Source organism: Oryctolagus cuniculus, chromosome 7, assembly GCF_964237555.1.
Source record: "Oryctolagus cuniculus chromosome 7, mOryCun1.1, whole genome shotgun sequence".
Taxonomy (NCBI): Eukaryota; Metazoa; Chordata; class Mammalia; order Lagomorpha; family Leporidae; genus Oryctolagus; species Oryctolagus cuniculus.
In genome coordinates, this window is record NC_091438.1 from 153,782,948 (window position 1) to 153,803,121 (window position 20,174).

Genomic DNA, 20,174 nt, shown 5'->3' on the forward strand with positions numbered 1-20,174 from the left:
GAGGCTGGTGTTATGGCACAGTGGGTAAAGCCAACACTGGGCACCAGTTTGAGTTCCACCTCCAATCCAGCTCCCTGCTAATAATGTGCCTGGGAAAGCAGAGGAAGATGACCCAAGTCCTGGGTCCCCTTCTCTCACGTAGGAGACCTGGAAGAACCTCCTGGCTCCTGGTTTCAGTCTGGCCCAGCCCTAGACATTGTGGCCATTAGGGAAGTCAAGCGGCAGATGTGAGCAATCTCTCTCTCTTACTTTCCCTTTCAAATATATACTTAAAAAAAAAAAAAGTCATATCTGCAGTGGGTGCCTTTTGGAACAGTCATTAAGACACTGCTTGGGGGGCCAGCACTGTGGCATAGTGGGTAAAGCCGCCACCTGCAGTGCCAGCATCCCATACAGGCGCCAGTTTGAATCTTGACCAAGTTCCTTCTTCTCAAAATCAAGTGATCATTATATACAGACAGAATGAAAAGATCAAATAAGCATGCCATATGGGATAAAAAGAGTCTAAGAAATGACTATAAAGGGCCGGCACTGTGGCCTAACAGGTAAAGCCACCACCTGCAGTGCCAGCATCCCATATGGGCACCATGTTGAGACCCGGCTGCTCTACTTCCGATCCAACTCTCTGCTATGGCCTGGGAGAGCAGTAGAAGATGAGCCAAATTCTTGGGCCCCTGCACCCATGTGAGATATCCGGAAAAAGCTCCTGGCGCCTGGCTTTGGATCAGTCCAGCTCAGGCCATTGAGGCCGTCTGGTGAATGAAACAGTAAATGGAAGACCTCTCTCTCTCTGCATCTCTGTAACTCTTTCAAATAAATAAATCTTAAAAAACAGTGAATATAAAGTTTTGGTTCAGCTCTCTGTAACAGAACAGTAAGTGTTTATATTTTCACATTATAAAAAGATTCTAATTCATTTCTCTCCTGAAGTCAGTCATTAATGTATCTATTATAACCACAAAACTATCTGGAATATTGTAGTAACATTAACCACTTTATTACCTTTTTACAGCAAAGAAAATTTTATGAATCAATCCCCTTGATCTTATATTTAGATCAAAAGACTGGTTTCCCCTCTGTGTCAGACCTTTATTTTACTTCCTATTTCAATGACTGGGAATATTTCAGGTAGGCCAAAAGCAGAATTTTGAGAAAAATAATTTAACAACATTAAATTAAGAGTAGGCCACATTTTTTCTATATGATCACAACTCAACTTTTAGAAACGATTATTGGAAAATATAACAAAAATAGTTCTTTTTTAACCATTTTAAAGTACACAAGTCACAATTTTAAAATCAGTCAAGGCTGTCATTAATATAACAGAAGATATTAAAGGAGTGGGCACCATGATGCATTGGGTTAAGCCACAAATTGGGATGCCACCGTCCCCTATCAGAGTGCCAGGGATTAAGTCTCACCTCCAAATGTAATCCAACTTCCTGCTAATGTGCCTGGGAGGTAGCATACAACAGCCCACATAACTGAGCCCCTGCCATCAAGTGGGAGACCTGAATGGAATTCAGGACTCCTAGCTTCAGCCTGGCCCTGCTCTGGTTGTTGGGGACTTTGTGGAGTAAACCAGCAGTCGACATTCTCTGTCTACCTCTCTTTTCTGTCACTCTGCTTTTCAAATAGGTAGATATTTGAACTTTTTCAACAATTATCCAGCAAGTCCTAGAAATTTAAAAACCTGGGGTCGTTGTGGCATAGCAGGTAAAGCTGTGATGCTAGTATCCCATATGGGCACCAGCTTGAGTTCCAGCTGCTCCACTTTCAGTCCAGCTCCCTGCAAATGTGCCTGAGAAAGCAACAGAAGATGGCCCAAGTCCTTGGGCGCTTTCTGAGACCCTGGAGAAAGCTCCTGGCTTTAGACAGACTCAGTTCTGGCTGTCACGGCCATTTGGGGAGTGAATCTACGGATGAAAGATCTCTCTCTCTCTCTCCTCCCTCCCTCCCTTTCTCTTTCTCTCTCTCTATATAACTCTGCCTTTCAAATAAATAAATAAATCTTTGAAAACAATAGCTAACTAACATGACAAAAATTAAGTTAATGGTTTCATTCTATCAAGGGCAGATATCAAAAGTAGGCATTAGCCCATAGAATGGGAGAAAATATCCCCAAATTAAATATCTGATAAGGAACTCTTCACAGCTCAGCCATGAGAAACAAAAAATCCAGGTTTTTAAATGAGCAAAAACTATAATTGGACATTTCTCCAAAGATATACAAATGGCCAATAAACACATAAAAAGATGCTTAACAACATCATCAAGGAAAGATAAACCAAAAACCACTGAGGTATCACTTCACACTCACTAAATAGAAAAAAAAAAAGACAATAACAGCTGATGAGGATGAAGAGAAACCCGACCCTCATACATTACTGATGAGACTGTAAAACAGAACAGCCAATTTGGAAAAAAGTTCCTCAAAATGTTACAGAATTTCATATAATTATCAGCAATTCTAGAGCTTAGGAATATACTCAAAAGATTAAAGATATATGGTTACATAAAAACATGCACATAATTCATGTCAAAAAATTGAAAAAGGCCAAATATCCATCAACTAAGGAATGGATAAAACATGTGACAGTCCATAAAACTGAATATTGTTCAGCAAAAGAGGTTCTCATATATGCTGTAATGGTGAACTGTGAAAACATGCCAAGTGAAACAAGCCAGTCGTCAGGGCTGGCGTTGTAGCACAGTGAGTAAAGCTGCCGTCTGCAATGCTGGCATCCCGATTGGGCGCCAGTTCGAGTCCCAGCTGCTCCACTGCTGATACAGCTCTCTGATATGGCCTGGGAAAGCAGTAGAAGATAGCCCAAGTCTTTGGGGCCTTGCACCCACATGGGAGACCGGGAAGAAGCTCCAGGTTCCTGGCCCACCTTCAGCCACTGACAGCCACTTGGGGAATGAACCCAGGATAGAAGAGCTCACGCTCTCTCTAACTCTGTCCTTCAAATAAATAAAATAAATCTTTGAAAAAAATTTAAAAAAAGAAGCCAGTCACATATCACATGATTCTAAATATACAAAAATTCAAACTTGGTCAATCCATAAAATTCAAGTAGATTAATGGTTGCCAAGGACTGAAGAGAAAATGGAAAGTGACTGCTAATAGGTACAAAGTTTCATTTTAGGGTATAAAAATTTCTGAAATTAGTAACGATGGCTGCACAACTCTAAATATATGTAGAACAGCTGAACTGTGAAGCGGGCACCGCAGCATGGTGGCTAAGCTTCCGCCTGCGGCCCGGGTTCATGTCCCTGCTGCTCCTCTTCCAATTCAGCTCTCTGCTAAGGCCTAGGAAAGCAGTGGAAAATAGCCCAAGTTGGGCCCAGACGTGGGAGACCCAGAAAAAGCTCCTGGCTCCTGACTGGCCCAGCTCAACAGATCTGTGGAGTGAACCAGTGGATAGGAAGAGCTTTCTCTGTCTCTCCCTCTCTCTGCCTAAACTCTGCCACTTAAATACATACATAAAATCTTTAAAAAATAGGGAGTGCAGTGGAGGATGGCCCAAGTGCTTGGGCCCTGCACCCCATGGGAGACCAGGAGAAGCACCTGGCTCCTGCCTTCGGATCAGCGTGGTGCGCCTGCCGCAGCATGCTGGCCATGGCAGCCATTGGAGGGTGAACCAATGGCAAAGGAAGACCTTTCTCTCTCTCTCTCTCTCTCTCTCTCTCTCTCTCTCACTGTCCACTCTGCCTGTCAAAAATAAAATAAATAAATAAATCTTTAAAAAAATAATAAAACCTGAATTGTACACTTCTGCACAAATTGCTCCTTTTCTCTGCCATTTTGATGAGGTTATCAGACTCTTCCTCACTATGTCTTTTCACAAGACTTTTTTTTCTAAAGATTTATTCTATTTATTTGAAAGGCAGAGACAGTAAGAAATCTTCCATCCACTGGTTCACACCCCCTCCCCCAAATAACCACAATAGTTGGGGCTGGGGTAGGCTGAAGTCAGGAGCCAGGAACTCCATCCAGATCTCCCAAGTGAATGCAGTGGCCAAGCAGCTGGGACACCCTCTGCCACCTTCCCAGGGAGCTGCATCAGAAGCAGACCAGCCATCCCCACACCAGGATTCTGATATGGGATTCAGTGTCGCAGGTGGCAGCTTAACCCATTACGTCACAATGCCAGCCCCAAGACGTTTAAAATCAAGAGATTCCTGGCCAAACAAAAAATGCCCCATTCCCCAATGGATTCAGATGAAAACCGATAACAAAATCAGGTACAACTCCAAAACAAGACATTGTTTAAGAACCAGGCTGTGTCTGTGAGGAACTGCACTTCGGCTCACAAATGTATTTATGCTGTATCAAGGATACCATCTTCCTAACCACACCATGCAGAGATGTCACCACTGTCTGCAGAACTGGACTTGTTTAACTGGGGATGTGACTTGTGGGTTTGTTCAGTAATAAATATGTGAAACATTTTCGGGGAAAAAAAGTTAATTTAAAAAGGAGAAAAATTATGACTATCACGTACCTGAACAACAACAAAACATCTTGTCACATTTAGAGACAAGCTTCTACCTTATCTCATCGTAAATCAGCTGCAGGCCACATTTCCTATAACCAGGCAACCTGGGAAGGCATTTTCTATTTCAACCACACCTGGCTGGAAGGTAACTGATTGCTAATGATAGCCCAAAATCTGCTATTTTTGTTTCATGGTGATACAGATCCTTTCTGGAAATTTATTTGAAATGAATTTATATATAAAAGAGTCATAAACTGTCCTTAAATAACTAACGTATTCCTCCTTTAGTCTAAGTACAAATAATACTAAATATTGCAAAAAAAAAAAGTCAGAATTCCTGATGCCAGCAACAGGCAGTGAAGCACAAAGCCCTAATCTCATTATAAAAAAAGTTACTACCTTGAGATATTTCTCTACCTGGAGGGATGGGGAAAGGAAGGAGGGAAAAAAAGGGATGGAGGGGTGACAAGAGGATTTTTAATAGTTTGCTGATTTCTGTTATCTCTCTGGCAAAAATAAATAAAAATAAAAATAAATATTGAGTTGTTACATAAATCTTGCGACTAGGAAAGATTTGGCATAATGTAAAATCTCTAAGCCATAAAGAAAAAGACCATATAAATCAAGCCAAATAAAAATGTCAAATCCTATATAGAAAATATTAAAAGATAAATGGATAAAAATACTTGCAATACAGAGAAGTGATTTCCTAAGAACAAAGTTCTTACAAGACAGACACCTAAGCAACAGGCCAAAACCAAAACAGAAAGTCTTTAAAAATATATACTCATATACAAATGGCAAACCAAAAAACATAATCTCAAAAAAATTGCTCAGCTGGGGCCCGCGCCATGGCATAGTGGGTAAAGCTAACGCCTGCAGTACCGGCATCCCATATGGGTATCAGTTTGAGTCCCAGCTGCTCCTCTTCCTATCCAGCTCCCTGCTGATGCCCTGGGAAACTGGTAGAAGAGGGCTCAAGTCCCTGGGCCCCTACACTTGTGTGGGAGACCTGCAAGAAGCTCCAGCCTCCTGGCTTCGGATCAGCCTGGCTCCAGCTGTTGCAGCCATGTGGGGAGTGAACCAGCAGATGGAAGATTTTCTCTCTCTGCCTATGCCTCTCTGTAACTCTTTCAAATAAATAAATCTTTTTTTTTAATTGCTCAACTTCATTCAGAATTTTAAAAACCCAGATTTTTGAAATGATACCATGTAAAACAAAGACCAAAAATTTTAATAATACCTGTTATGGCCAGAATATAAAAAATAGGTACTTTCATAATAATGTTTACAGAAATACAAATTAGAGAACCTCTCAGGAAGACATTTGACAGTACCTGTTATAAACTAAGTCACACACCTAGAAACCTGCTTCATAATTTATAATTATAATTTATAATTTACATATATATATAGTTGTGCATGTCTGCAAGCTGTTCAAGACTGCTTACTGCAGTGGACCTTTTTTTTTTTTTTTTTTTTTTTTTTGATAGGCAGAGTGGACAGTGAGAGAGAGAGAGACAGAGAGAAAGGTCTTCCTTTGCCGTTGGTTCACCTTCCAATGGCCGCTGCGGCCGGCACAACGCGCTGATCCAATGGCAGGAGCCAGGTACTTATCCTGGTCTCCCATGGGGTGCAGGGCCCAAGCACTTGGGCCATCCTCCACTGCCTTCCTGGGCCACAGCAGAGAGCTGGCCTGGAAGAGGGGCAACCGGGACAGAATCCAGCACCCGAACCGGGACTAGAACCCGGTGTGCCGGCACTGCAAGGCAGAGGATTAGCCTAGTGAGCCGCGGCGCCGGCCCTGCAGTGGGCCTTCTAACAGTAAAAATGAAAGCCACCACTATTCTACTTGCTGTCTCTATGAGGTGACTGCTCTAGGTATGTCAAGTAAATAGGTCATACTATATTTGTCCCTCTGTCAAGGGCTCATTTCACCTAGCAAAGTTTCTTCAGTTTATCCACACTGAGCATGTGTCAGAACTGGCTTCCTTTCTAAATCTGAAAGATAATCTATCTCATGTAATCTGTTTAACATATATCTGATAAACACATTTTGTCTATCTTTTGGTGATGGATACTGGTTTGCATCGACCTTGTGGCTATTGCAAATAAGTTGTCATAAACATAACAGATTACATTTTTATGACTTCTAATTAGAAAGAGTTTAAGAAAACTTGAAAACTGAGAATAAGCGTAATTCAACCTATAAACTATACCCCTTCTCTGTTTCCTGAATTCATGGTGACTGCCTAGCTTCCTGTACCTGAACACTTGATAAATGTGACTTTGGAAAATGCTTCTGTTCTCAGTAAAGCCCTGAGTGTGAAATTATTCAGAGCACAGCCAGGCACCATTACTTAAGAGAGGAAAACATCTTTATAAAAAAATCCTTTTAAAAAAGTTTACTTATTTGAAAGGCAGAGTTACAAAGAGAGAGGGAGCAATAGAGATCTTCCAAATGTCTGCAGCAGTCACGAGGGCTGGGCCAGGGCCAGGCCAATGCCAGGAGCCTGAAACTCCATCTAATCCCCCACATGGGTGGCAGGGGTCCGTGCTCTCAAGCCATCTTCCACTGTTTTCCCAGGTACATTAGCAGGGAGCTGGGCTGCAAGTGGAGCAGCAAGGACTTGAACCAGTGCTCATATGGGATGCCAGTGTTGCAAGCGGCAGCTTAACCTACTGCACCACAACACTAGACCTAGAAAAATAATTTTTTATATAGTGCCATACACTGTATAAAAAACAATTTTATACAAACATTTTATGCAGATTTAGTAGGAAACAATTTTGTAAATGATTTTATATGAGACATATGCATCCCATGTCAGAATGCTGGTTCAAGTCTATGATACTCTGCTTCCACTCCACTTTCCTGCTAATGCGCCTGGGAAGGCAGCAGAGGATGGCCCAAGGACTTGTGTTCCTGCCCACCACATGGAAGACCCAGACAGAGCTCCTGGATACTGGCGTCAGCCTGGCTCAGCTCCTGCTGTTGAAGCCATTAGGGGAGCAAAGCAGCAGATGGAACATCTTTCTCTGTCTCTGTCTCTTCTCTCTGCAATTCTACTTTTCAAATAAATAAAATTAAAAACCTTTTAAAAAATAATAAAACTTGGCCGGCGCCGCGGCTCAACAGGCTAATCCTCCGCCTAGCGGCGCCGGCACACCAGGTTCTAGTCCCGGTCGGGGCTCCAGATTCTGTCCCGGTTGCCCCTCTTCCAGGCCAGCTCTCTGCTGTGGCCAGGGAGTGCAGTGGAGGATGGCCCAAGTGCTTGGGCCCTGCACCCCATGGGAGACCAGGAGAAGCACCTGGCTCCTGGCTTCGGATCAGCGCGATGTGCCAGCCGCAGTGTGCCGGCTGCGGCAGCCATTGGAGGGTGAACCAATGGCAAAAGGAAGACCTTTCTCTCTGTCTCTCTCTCACTGTCCACTCTGTCAAAAATAAAAATAAAAAAATAAAAAAAAAAAGAAAGGGGCAAGAGCAATGAGAGGGAGGAAGAGAGAAACAGAGAGGCAAGTAGGGCCACAAAACTTTTAGCTGAGATACCACATAAAGTGAGAGGTTGACATCCAAATAAATGCAGCAATGATTCCTAATATTATTCCTGAGAAATGAACGCCCTTCTCACTACCACCTCTTCTGCATGACTCAGCATACGATAAAGTTCATACTGATCCAGTGATTAAGCCCAGGCCACAGGGAAAGTTACAATGCAAGAAGAAGTAGAAAACCAAACTAAAATCTTACAAGTGAGGCTGCTTTAAATGGCACCGCAAGTAGGCTGTCCATTCAACCACAATTTGCCTCTTAGGAGAGAATAGGGCAAAAATACACAAGTTACTCGTGGCCCCACCATCTTTCCCTTTCTTTGCCCCCTCTGCTCCAAGAGAGTATAGACAAAGGATGTCATGCAGGGGCAACAGGGTCAATGCACCCAGATGTAGCAGAGGAGGAAGCAGAGCAGTAGGATAATAGTTACATGAACACAAAATTGAGCAACTGGTAAAGGTATGAATAATGGGGGGCCGGCACTGTGGCACAGTGCCTTAAAGCCCCAGCTTGCAGTCCCGGCATCCCATATGGGCACCGGTTCAAGCCCCAGCTGCTCCTTTTACAATCCAGCTCTCTGCTACGACCTGGGAAAACAGCAAAGATGGCCCAAGTGCTTGGGCCCGTATACCCACGTGGGAGACCAGGAAGAAGCTCTTGGGTCCCGGCTTCAGATCAGCTCCACTCTGGCCATTGTGGTCAGTTGGGGAGTGAACCAGCAGAAAGAAGACCTTTCTTTCTCTCTGGCTCTACCTCTCTTGGTAACTCTCTTTCAAATGAATACGAATTTGGGAAAAAAAGAAAAAGAAAAGGAAGAACAAATAATGGGAAACAGACTGGGAGTCAAGTTTCTTGCTGTCTGAGAAGGGATTTACAAACAAGGAAATGGGGAGGTTAGAAAGAACTCATGTACTAGAATATACATGAACCCAAAGTTTGAAATCATGTGACTCAGAGGTGTATGTTCATGTAACACACACAGCTCTGCAGCAATAGGCAAACTGAGGACCCAGATCTTGGTTTGCTTTCAAAAAAAAAAAGAGAGAGACAGCATGCAAGCACTAGAGAGCACACTCCCTCACATCCACAGTTCATTCCCCAATGCCTTCAACTGCCCTGGGCCGGAGGCTAAAGCCCAAGCTAGGAATCCAAGCTGTATCTCCTACAGAGCTGGCAGGAACCATCACCACTGCCTCCCATATTTTGCATTAGCAAGAAGCTGGAATCAGGACTCAAACCCAAGCACTCCAATACGGAACACCAGCATCATCCATCCCAAGTCTTTTTTTTTTTTTTAAGATTTACTTTATTTAAAAATTTACTTATTTTTTTTTGACAGGCAGAGTTGGAGGGAGGGGGTGGAAAGAGAGAGAGAGAGAGACAGACAGACAGACAGACACACGGATGGACAGGTCTTTCATCTGCTGGTTCACTCCCCAAATGGTCACAAAGGCCAGAGCTGTCGTTGCAAAGCCAGGAGCCTGGCGCCTCCTTTGGGTCTCCATGCAGGTGCAGGGGCCCAAGGACCTGGGCCATCTTCCACTGCTTTCCCAGGCCATAGCAGAGAGCTGGATCAGAAGTGGAACAGCCAGGACATGAACCAGCACTCATGAGATGCTGGCTGCAGGCAGCAGCTTTACCAGCTTTGTCACAGCACTGGCCCTCATTTTTTTTTTTTAAGGCAGCATTTATAGATAGGGAGAGAGAGATCTTCCAGCTGCTGGCTCACTCCCCACATGGCCGCAACAGCTGGAGGTGGTCTAGTCTGAAGCCAGGAGCTGGAATCTTTGGGGTCTCCCATGTGGGTGTAGGGACCCAAGAACTTGGGCAATCTTCTGCTGCTTTCCCAGGCATGTTAGTGGGGAGCAGCCGAGACTCAAACTGGCACCCACATGGGATGTTGGCATTGCAGGCGGCAGCAGCTTTACCTGCTACACCACAGCACTGGCCCTGTTGTGTAGAGGGTAGAGCCACCAACTGCAGTGCCGGCATCCCATATGGATGCCAGTTCAAGCCCTGGCTGCTCCACTTCTGCTCTGGCTCTCTGCTATGGCATGGGAAAGCAGTGGAAGACGGTCCAAGTGCTTGGGCCTCTGCACCCATATGAGAGACCTGGAGACCCAGAGGAAGCTCCTGGCTTCAGATTGGCCAGCTCTAGCCATTGTGGCCATTTGAAGAGTGAACTAGAGGATGAAACACCTCTGTAACTCTTTCAAATAAATGAATAAATATTTAAATATCTACTGTATAAAGTAAGATTGGCTCCATGTTGACACAGAATTTTGAAGTATTTAAGACAAAATTTTTTTAATGATTTACTTTATTTGATAGGCAGAGTTAAAAGGTGGGGAGGGAAGGTGTGTGTGCAAAGATAGAAAGTGATGTCTTTGATCCACTGGTTCACCCCTCAAATGGCTGCCATGGCTATGACTGGGCCATGACTGAGACCTAGGAGCTTCACCTGGGTCTCCCAAATGGATACAAGGGTCCAAGCATTTGGGCCATCTTCTGCTGCTTTCCCAAGAGCATCAGCAGGGAGCTGGATCAGAAGCAGAGCAGCTAGGACTCAAACGGGCACCCATATGGGATGCTGGCACTGTAGGTAGTGGCTTAACCCATTGCACCACAAAATTCAAACAAAATTTAAAACATGTTTACCAACACCCAGGAGAGCACAATCAAACCACATCCAAGAACACAACTAATGAAAACTAAAGCATAACCAATCACACCTTGGATCTAGACGATGAAGGACTGATCTGTGTGACGCCTACATCCCTTAACCAAATGCCTTGGTCAAGTACCAGGTCTGCTCCTGATTCCAGCTATCTGCTAATGTGTGCCAAGGGAGGCAGTAGTGATGGCTCAAGTACGTGGGCCCCTGCTACTCATGTGGGAGACCTGGATGGAGTTTCTAGATTCAGGCTTCAACCTGGTCCAGTCCCTGGCTGTTGGGGGTATTTGGAGAGGAGAGTGAAGCAACAGAAGGCAGATCTGAGAAAGAAAGAGACAGAGACCGGGGAGGGGGGGTAGGAGGGTGGGGATGAATGAATGAATACCTGGCCCTCCAGAGCAGACATGGCACTATCAATCAGAATTTAAGATAGTCTGTGAAATCTGCTACTATGGACACCCAGGGAATTCACCAAAGGCTCTGACTGACTCATTGCTAACTTCCTTGCAAGGGGAGGATCAATGTCTGAAACTCTCCAAAGACATACTCTGTCTCTCTTGGACTTACCTGTTCATTAACCTTATTTTCTTCTTTCTTACTATATGTGTTAAATAACATGACACACATATTAGTTAATATATGGAGGCCATCGCTGTGGCACAGCAGGCTGGACCAACACCTACAATACCAGCATCCCATACAAGCACCAGTTATAGTTCCAGCTGCTTCACTCCCAATCCGGCTCCCTGCTAAGGTGCCTGGGTAAGCACTGGAAGGTGGCCCAAGTACTTGGCCCCTGACACCAAGTAAGAGACCTGGATGGAATTCCAGACTCCTGGCTTTGGCCTGGGCTCAGCACTGGCCATTGCAGCCATCTGGGGAGTGAACTAGTGGATGGACGACCTCTCTCCCTCTCTCTCTCTCTCACCCTTGCCTTTCAAATAAGTAAATAAATCTTAAAAACAAAAAAAGTATATGGCTGATGTATACTAGAGACCGCTATGACATCACATCGCTTACCAATTCGACCCCATCACTAATGAATGAAATGGAGAGCACCTGAAGTGACTGCATATCCAGTGAAGCCCACAAAGCTCACAGCTAAATTAACGTGATTCATTAAGAAAGCTCGACACTGTGGAAAGATACAATTCATACAAAGGACCTACTTCTTATAAACAGGATCTGCTCATGACACCCACACTAAACAAACCAGGGTTTCTTGGAGAAATGACTGATTTCAGGACTGGGACAAGTAAAATACAAAAAGAGCTTCTGTTGTGCCAGGAATGAAGAAATATCCAAAATGATGGGAAGATACCACAGAGAGTTGGTTTAAAGAGTTCCCACCAGTCAAGTCTAGGATGATTTTAATATCAAAATAAATAAGCACAGGATTAAGTCCCAAAGGGAGGAAAAACAGGGAAAATGACTCAAAGGAAATTAGTTAGTTCTTGCCTATGTAGAATAAATGTAGGAGGAATCACAGTAAGAATCACCATCTGGCAGCAATCACAGTGGTATGTTATCAACAGGTGCTAAGGATGAAGGTGTCGGCCTCATAAGCAGATACTATCAGCATAATATCAGAAAATCTCCCCACTAAACACTCATCAAATAGGGAAATGATGGATACGGTCCGTCTCCTGGTATACTCTGAGAAGGGCACAGCATCAGCTCTGTGGAATCCCTGATCTGCCATTAGGCAGTACCAGACAGCCTCGGGTGGAAGATCATCCTGAAGAAAGACACACTTACACTGAAAACTCTCAGGCTCATGAGAATTGCAAGACAGAAAACTGCTGCAGATGGAAGGAGACTGAGGACTCATGACTACTGCAGGCATCAAGTAGCACTGAGTGGGACGCTGGGCCAGCAAAGGAGACCTGTGACAGCTGGCACCACTGAAGTGAGGTCTGTGAACGGGGGTGGGAAGGCTGTGTCAATATTTCCTAATTGGGGGGCAGCACTGTGGCAGTAGCAGGTAAAGCCGCTGCCTGAGGTGCTGGCATCCCATATGGGCACCAGTTCAGGTCCTGGCTGCTCCACTTCCGATCCAGCTCTCTGCTATGGCCTGGGAAAGCAGTAGAAGATGGCCCAAGTCCTTGGGCCCCTGTACCCGCGTGGGAGACCCAGAAGAAGCTCCTGGCTCCGGACTGGCGCAGCTCCGACCACTGCGGCCAATTGGGGAGTGAACCGGCGGAATGAAGACCTCTCTCTCTGCCTCTCCTTCTCTATGTAACTCTTTCAAGTAAAATAAAATAAAATTTTTTTTTTGACAGGCAGAGTGGACAGTAAGAGAGAGACAGAGAGAAAGGTCTTCCTTTGCCGTTGGTTTACCCTCCAATGGCCACTGCGGCCAGCGCACCGCGCTGATCCGATGGCAGGAGCCAGGTACTTCCTCTTGGTCTCCCATAGGGTGCAGGGCCCAAGGACTTGGGCCATCCTCCACTGCACTCCCGGGCCACAGCAGAGAGCTGGCCTGGAAGAGGGGCAACCGGGACAGAATCCGGCGCCCCCACCGGGACTAGAACCCGGTGTGCCGGCGCCGCAAGGCGGAGGATTAGCCTAATGAGCCGCGGCGCCGGCCATAAATAAATCTTTTTTTAAATGTTTCCTAACTGGGAGTACTACAGAACGAACAGCAATGCAGGAACTCCCAGTTCCTGGCTTTTACCTGGGTGTAACCCTGGTTATTGCAGCATTTAGGGAGTGAAACAGCAAATGGAAGATCTCTGTGTGTCTCCCTGTCATTCCGCCTTCCAAATAAATAATAAGTAAATCTAAAACTAAATAAATATGCTAGAGTCGAATTCATTTCTACAATCAAATTGTATGTAATTCTTTCAAAAAGTCACCCAAGTTAGGTTCACCTCCCAAATGCCCACAGTGTTCAGGACTGGGCGGGGCAGAAACCAAGAGTTGTAAACTCAATCCAAGTCTGCTATGTGGGTTGCAGGAATCCACCCACTTGAATCATCAACACTGCCTCCCAGAGCCTGCACTGGCAGAAACCTTGAGTTAGGTGTCAAACATAGGTACTCCTATGTGGGATACAAGCAATGAACCACCAGGACAAACGTTCACCTTTTAAATGGAGATTTTATAAAGCCATTCTACTGTTTTTTTAATGTATGTTAATTTTCAATTTGGCAGACAGGGACACACATAGGGGGAATAATCTGAAACTGAATATTGGAATACTTTAGAATTTTACATCAAGAACATCTTTTCACTGCAAAGTATATGACAAATTTTGTTACTAGATAATCCAAATGTTATTCGGCACCTTGAAATAGATAGTATTAGCCTGCTGAACAACAGACTAAATGAAGTAACACTTATCTGTAAATTTCCAACCATCTTTATATATCAGTTGTGTCTATGTAAAAATACTATTTTTATTTGCCTTATAGCAACTCACATTTTAAGGGAAAACAGCATAGTGCACTGTGAAAACTAATTAGAGTGGTTACAGTTCAAGAATTCCTTACAGTTAAGGAACATTTTGGGGAAAAATCAAATGGGAAACTTTTATTTTTTTGAAAGGCAAAGTGACAGGGGATCTTTTATCTGCTGGTTCACTCCCCAAATGCCTGCAACGGCTGGGGCTGGGCCAGGCCAAAGCCAGGCGCTCCACCCCAGTCTCCCACGTGGGCGGCAGAAACCATCAAGTGCTGCTGCCCACCACACAGAAAGCTGGATCTGAACTGGGGACAGCTACGATCCCTCTGTGCCCTAACAAGCACTCTGGAAGACATTACTTCTTACCCTACACACCCGGCATAAGAGTTTTAGTTCAGCAACAAACTGCAGGGATATGTATATCTTCATGTTAGACACTGTTTAGGCTACTTAAGAACCTATTATTTGTCTTATTAGAAGCCACATAATTTTTGTGAAATACAGTTGGGTTTTAGTGTATGGAAACTCAAAAGTTTTTTGTTGCAAAAACTTTTTTGAAATACTTTTGCGTAATACACATTGTCCATGAACTTTTTTTAAAACCTTTATATGCATGGATTTCAAAAATAAATATTTTATAGGGCAAGCACTTAGCCTAGTAGTTGAGATGCCCATGTCCCATAATGGAAAGTCTGGGTTTGATACCCAGCTCCTCTCCTAATTCCAGCTTCCTACTAATGCAGACCATAGAAAACTGGTGACAGCGCAAGTGACTGGGTTCCTGCTACCCATGTGAGAAACCCAGAGTGAGTTCCCCGCTGCTGCCTTTGACCTGGTCCCACCCTGGCTGTTGCAGGAATTTAGGGAATGAATCAGCAATTAGAAGTCTCTCTCTGACTTTCAAATAAGCAAACAAAAAATTAGGAAGAAACAACAAAAATGCCCACTCCAGTCAAACACCATCATTCTTCCCTGTGCTGACCCTGCATTTTCTTCCAACCCACTAAAAGCATCCTTTTCAGAAAATAAAATACACAATTTAAGCATTCTGTATTAACTTTTAGTGCTATTTCAGGATAACTATGAATTTTGCTTTAATTTTAATATGCAAAACCTATCATGAAAATAGATATTCAAAACCAGGATATTCAAAATCAAGAGGCCGTTCCATAGAAACCCTCAGGTCTAAATAGAACAATGAAGCAATGCAGTATGCCACAATGATTGAAATTTAAGTCAAAATTATTTTTTTAAAGATTCATTTATTTATTTGAAAATCAGAGTTACACAGAGAGGAGGAGAGGTGGGGAGAGAGAGAGAGAGAGAGAGGTCTTCCAACTCCCCCGTTGGCCTCAAAGGCTGGAGCTGTGCTGATCTGAAGCCAGGAGCCAGGAGCTTCTTCCAGGTCCTCCACGTGGGTGCAGGGGCCCAAGGATTTGGGCCATCTTCCACTGCTTTCCCAGGCCATAGCAGAGAGCTGGATCGGAAGTGGAGCAGCCAGGACTCGAACCGGCACCTATATGGGATGCTGGCACTGCAGGTAGTGGCTTTACCCACTACACCACAGTGCTGACCCCCATCTTTTTTTATAATAAAATAAGGACAAGGAAATTCATCAATATTAATTTATCTAGTATCCCAGAAGTGAGGATCTGAATATACGCAACACGTAACATTTATTCCACCTACTTAAAACTCAGGAAAACCACTGTTAAAAACATTTTAAATGGTGCTGGCATTGTGGCGATATGGGTAAAGCCATTGCCCTCTGCCAATGCCGGCATCCCTTATGGACACCAGTTTAAAACCCAACTGCTCTGCTTCTGATCCAGCTCCCTGCTTATGGCCTGGGAAAGCAGCAGAAGACAGCCCAAGTTCTTGGGCCCCTGCTACTCACATGGAAGACCTGGAAGCAGCTCCTGGCTCTGGCCAGGCCCAGCCTTGGCTATTGCGGCAATTTGGAAAGAGAACCAGAGGATGGAAGATCTCTCTCTGTCTCTCCCTCTCTCTATAACTCTGACTTTGAAATAAACAAATAAAGCTCTAAATTTTCTTTTAATTAGCAAAAGCAAAATTTTAGGTCTCATTCTTTAACAAAATGTTTACATAAGGGGTTACATTGCTCAATCAATGCATAATCTTTAGTTTCTAAAACTGAGGGGTGGCTAGGAAGAACATAATGTTACTAAAAATTTGAAAGTAAGGCATAAAGAAAATAAGGTGTAACATCTTTCAAGGGTTCTATTCATTGGGTCATTCTAATTCAAGGAGCTGCCTTTGCACACACCTCTCTCACAGCCAAAAGACAGCAACCAATTGTTGTGTAACTCCTCCCTTCCCCCTTCAACCCTGCTAACATACAAAGGAAAGGACTTTCTCTATTGTGCCCCTGTAATGAATCTTTGTTAACTAAAACACAGATTCAGAACTAATCCTTGTTTAATTTATTTTAATCAACATACTGAAACCAGTAAAGACAATGAACACAATAGACTGTTATTGCAGTCAATTTCTAAAAATGCTCTCATTACATTTTTAGGATTTGGTTTTTTCTGGCACTGAGAAGAAAAAAGCCCAATCAGCATCCCTCCCTCAATCTATTGTCCACCTGAAACACTGATTAAAATATAAATTAAAAATACTGACCCGCCTTTATTTCTCCCCTTAAAATGTCTCTAAGCTGCCCTGCCCCCACAGCTGTCTAGCTTAGTCTTCTTTAAAAATCCAAATAACTACAAAAGCCTAATCACTGTTAAAAGAACATTCACCTTAAATACATTTTATATTATGTATTCCCAGTGTACACCTCCTAATCCTGTAAAACAGTTATTAGTTAATGCTGCAATCAGCTAGGGAGAAGGGTAAAAGCAGACACTTAAACTTCTTTCCATGTAGGTATTGCATGCTTTCTCATTCTGATTTCTTGAAGACACTAGAGGTGAATGTTAAGTATCTTGCAGAACCATTATTCTGATAACTGCTGTTTTTTCTTTATCATTTAAATGACCAATTTAGTTTTCCCTTCCAGTAGCAATCACGCATTTTACAAAACGTATTTCACAATAGGGATGGAAGGTCTGAATTCCTCCAAACAAGGTCCACTTAGCTTCATAGCTGGATCAGCAAGAACATCTCTTGCACATGCAGAAAGATAAACAAGAAACCAAAGAGAGATCGGTTGGGGGGAGTGCTAAGGAATCGCAGGGTATGGGTGAAGGTGAGACTCTTCTCCGGTGTACGTTGAGTCTTTAAGCCCGTTTAAAAAAAAAAACAACTATTCAATGGACTAAAAAAAAATGCTTAGAAATGGAAAAGAGAGTCGCCTTTAAATTAAAGGGGATGCGGGGACACACGACCCGACCCCAGCATCTGCTTTCGCTCTGCCAGAGGCAGACTCTCCGTAGTGCCGCCGCGAGCAGCGCGCCCGCCGAGCCCTACGACGCCGCCGCTGCAGACCGCCGCTCGCTTTCCAGGGCGCCCCCTCCTCCCCGGTGCATGGAGATCGGCTCCGCCGATTCCCACAGAAAGTGGGTCCTGGCCGCCATTTTAGAGTCATTCACACGAGCCGGACCGCAGCACCGTCCACCTCAAACCTCCGGCCCTGCCTCGGAGGCTCCCCCCCTCCGTCCCTGCACCCTCCTCGGGCAGCAGCGTCCAGTTGCCGGGCAGAAGCGCACCCCGTCCCTCGCATCTGCATCACGCCAAGTGGCACGTCTGGCCGCGGGCGGAGGGCCCGCTGCTGCAGCGCACGTGTCTGCGCGTCGCAGCCTGCGAATTTCCCATGCAGCGACGCCCCGACCGAGCGCGCGAGCACACGGAGCCGAGCGCGTCCCGCCGGTCTTCCCACTGCGGGAACCTGCCCCGGAATGCTTTTTCCACCAAAACACTGACGAGGGGAGGGGAGGGCTGGGGGGCGGGTAAGGGGTGGAGCAGCGCCAGCCAGAAAAAGTTCCCATCCGCTTCCCAGGGCCGCGCGGAGCCTCGCCCGCGCCCGGCGCCGCAGACGCGGGGCGGCCGGGAGGCGCGCGCCGCCCGCTCCTCAATGGCCTCACCATCGCCGGCGCCTTTTCACACGCGGACACGCGCACACGCGCGCCCCAGCGGCGAGGATTTAATGCCCAGTAACAGCAGCCACCGACAGCAGCAGGGCTCCTCCACGGACGAGGCGGCGGCGCTCTGCGGCCGCTGCTTCCGTGTCGCCCGCGGAGCGGCTCGGCCCACTTTTCCCAGGCTGACTCACTAATAGGGACGCCCCGTAAGCTCCCCGACTCGCTGCACGGCCGGAGGCGCACACTGCGGGCCGCCCCGGGCCTGTCAGCCCCGCACGCAGGCGCTGCACAAAGAGACCCGGCGGCTGCACCCGCACCCGCGCCCGCGCGCGGGGAGCCGGGGAGAGCCGACATCCCGGCGTGGCGCCACGCTCGGCTCTCCCCGCCACCTGATTCTCGACATCAGGGAGACGGCGCCGGCGGCCCGGCCCGCCAGGGCGCCGCGAGCGGTCCCCGCGCTGCCCGCCCGCGGTCTACACGAGCGGCGGCCGCCCGGCGGGCCCGGGGCCCGGGCGCAGGGACGCGCCCCCGCCGAGGGCACCCTCGGGCCGCCGGCGGCGCGGAGGCCGGGCCCCGCAGCCTCCTCCCCGGGCGCCGCCGGCGTCCGAGGCCCAGCGCCGCGACGCGGACGGGCGAGCGGCCGGCGGGGTCGGCCCGCGCGAGCGCCGCCGCCGCTCCGCGGGTCTGGGGCCGGGGCCGCTCCTCGGCTACCCCGCGCACCGGGAGGGGCCGGCAACGGGCCGGGGCTGGGAGCGGCGCCCGCCGAGCGAGCGCGGCCCGGGGGCCTCGTGTCACTCACCGTTTGAAATGCTCGATGATCTTCTCTTCCCGCACGTTCTCCGGTAAGTTGCCCACCCAGAGGTGCCTGGTTTCCCGGACCATGCTGGGCGGCGTGCCGGCGACCGCCGCTGCTGGCTCCCCCTCGCCGGCTTCGTACGAGACCGTCAGCGCCGGGAGGCGGGCGCCGGGGCGGCGGCGGCGGCGGCTGCGGCGGTGGCGTCGGCAGCGGCGGCGGCTCCTCCGGCTCCCCCCCGTGCAGAGACCATCCCTCTCCCCCAGGTTCTGACTCTCGGGCCTCGCAGCTCCGCTCTGCCGCCACCACACACCCGAAGCCGACCCTCGCGCTCCGGCGGCGCATGCGCCCGGGCGGCGGCGGGCGGGGGGAGCGGGAGGAGGGGCGAGCGGGACCCGGGCGGCAGCGACTACGACGGAGCTGGCGCTGTGGCAGCCGGACGCTTCCCACCGGCGCGCGCGGCCCGCCTCCCGCCGCCTGGCCGCCTCCCCCTCGCCGCGGGCGCGCGCGCGTCCGCCCACCCGCGAGGCCGCGACACCGCGTTCCTCCCAGCCGGCGCGCAGGCGCGCGGGCCGGGCGGGGCGGGAGGAACGTGGGCCGGGCAGGAACGCTCGCGCTGGGCCCCGTGCGCAGGCGCGGAGCCGCCGCGGGGCGGGGCCGCCGCCGCCCGGCGCTCGGTCGGGTGCCCGGCGTGGCGCGCAGCGGCCGGGGCTGGGGTCCCAGGCACAGAGCTAGGGGGGCAGACAGAGGAGAGGGGTTGGAATCTGGCCTTTGCGGGCCCTGCTGGGGCAGGTAGTCGGAACAAGGCCGCCCTTCTCACGGCTCCCAAGAAGAGTGGCTTGTAGCATTACACAACTTTTGTGTATAGGATCTTTTGCAAGATGCTCTTGATCGTCGTTATGGCACACAAGGACTGGAACCGACAGGCGCCCTCAAACTGTTCCCCCTCAGAGGGGTCACCCTAATTCCTTATTGATGCATAAGAAAGGATTGGACCTGCAGCCCTCGCAGGCCGGGGGCTTCTGGAAGCTGAAGTCGAGTTTTTAGATGAAGGCGAGCCTCCTTAGCCAAGAAAACCCACGAAGTTAAGGCAGTTGTACTGAGGGCAGAAAAACGGAGGCACGAGCCGTCTGCAACTCAGATTTCCTTCTCCATTTCTCATCCTTAGAAATCAGAGGGGGCTGTCGGGTGGTGCATT

General features: G+C 47.7%; 1 protein-coding gene and 1 long non-coding RNA gene across 4 annotated transcripts in view; both read right to left on the reverse strand.

Moving 5' to 3' along the window:
• The window catches only part of SPEN (spen family transcriptional repressor), a 95,078-nt gene extending 75,634 nt beyond the window's left edge, over positions 1-19,444 (reverse strand). For 2 of the 3 annotated variants that reach the window (XM_051836528.2, XM_051836529.2), the window contains exon 1: positions 18,983-19,443. In XM_051836528.2, the coding sequence (XP_051692488.2) occupies positions 18,983-19,065 (83 nt within the window). In that variant the 5' untranslated portion in view covers positions 19,066-19,443. Of the gene's footprint in view, positions 1-18,982 lie in introns of all 3 variants that reach the window. The other variant, XM_051836530.2, reaches the window with a different exon arrangement.
• LOC127488242 (uncharacterized) lies at positions 15,377-18,320 on the reverse strand. Its single transcript, XR_007915793.2, has 2 exons — positions 18,187-18,320; positions 15,377-15,714 (listed from the first exon to the last, which is right to left on the reverse strand). It is a non-coding gene; the product is annotated as an uncharacterized lncRNA (long non-coding RNA).
• Positions 19,445-20,174: the final 730 nt, after the last annotated feature.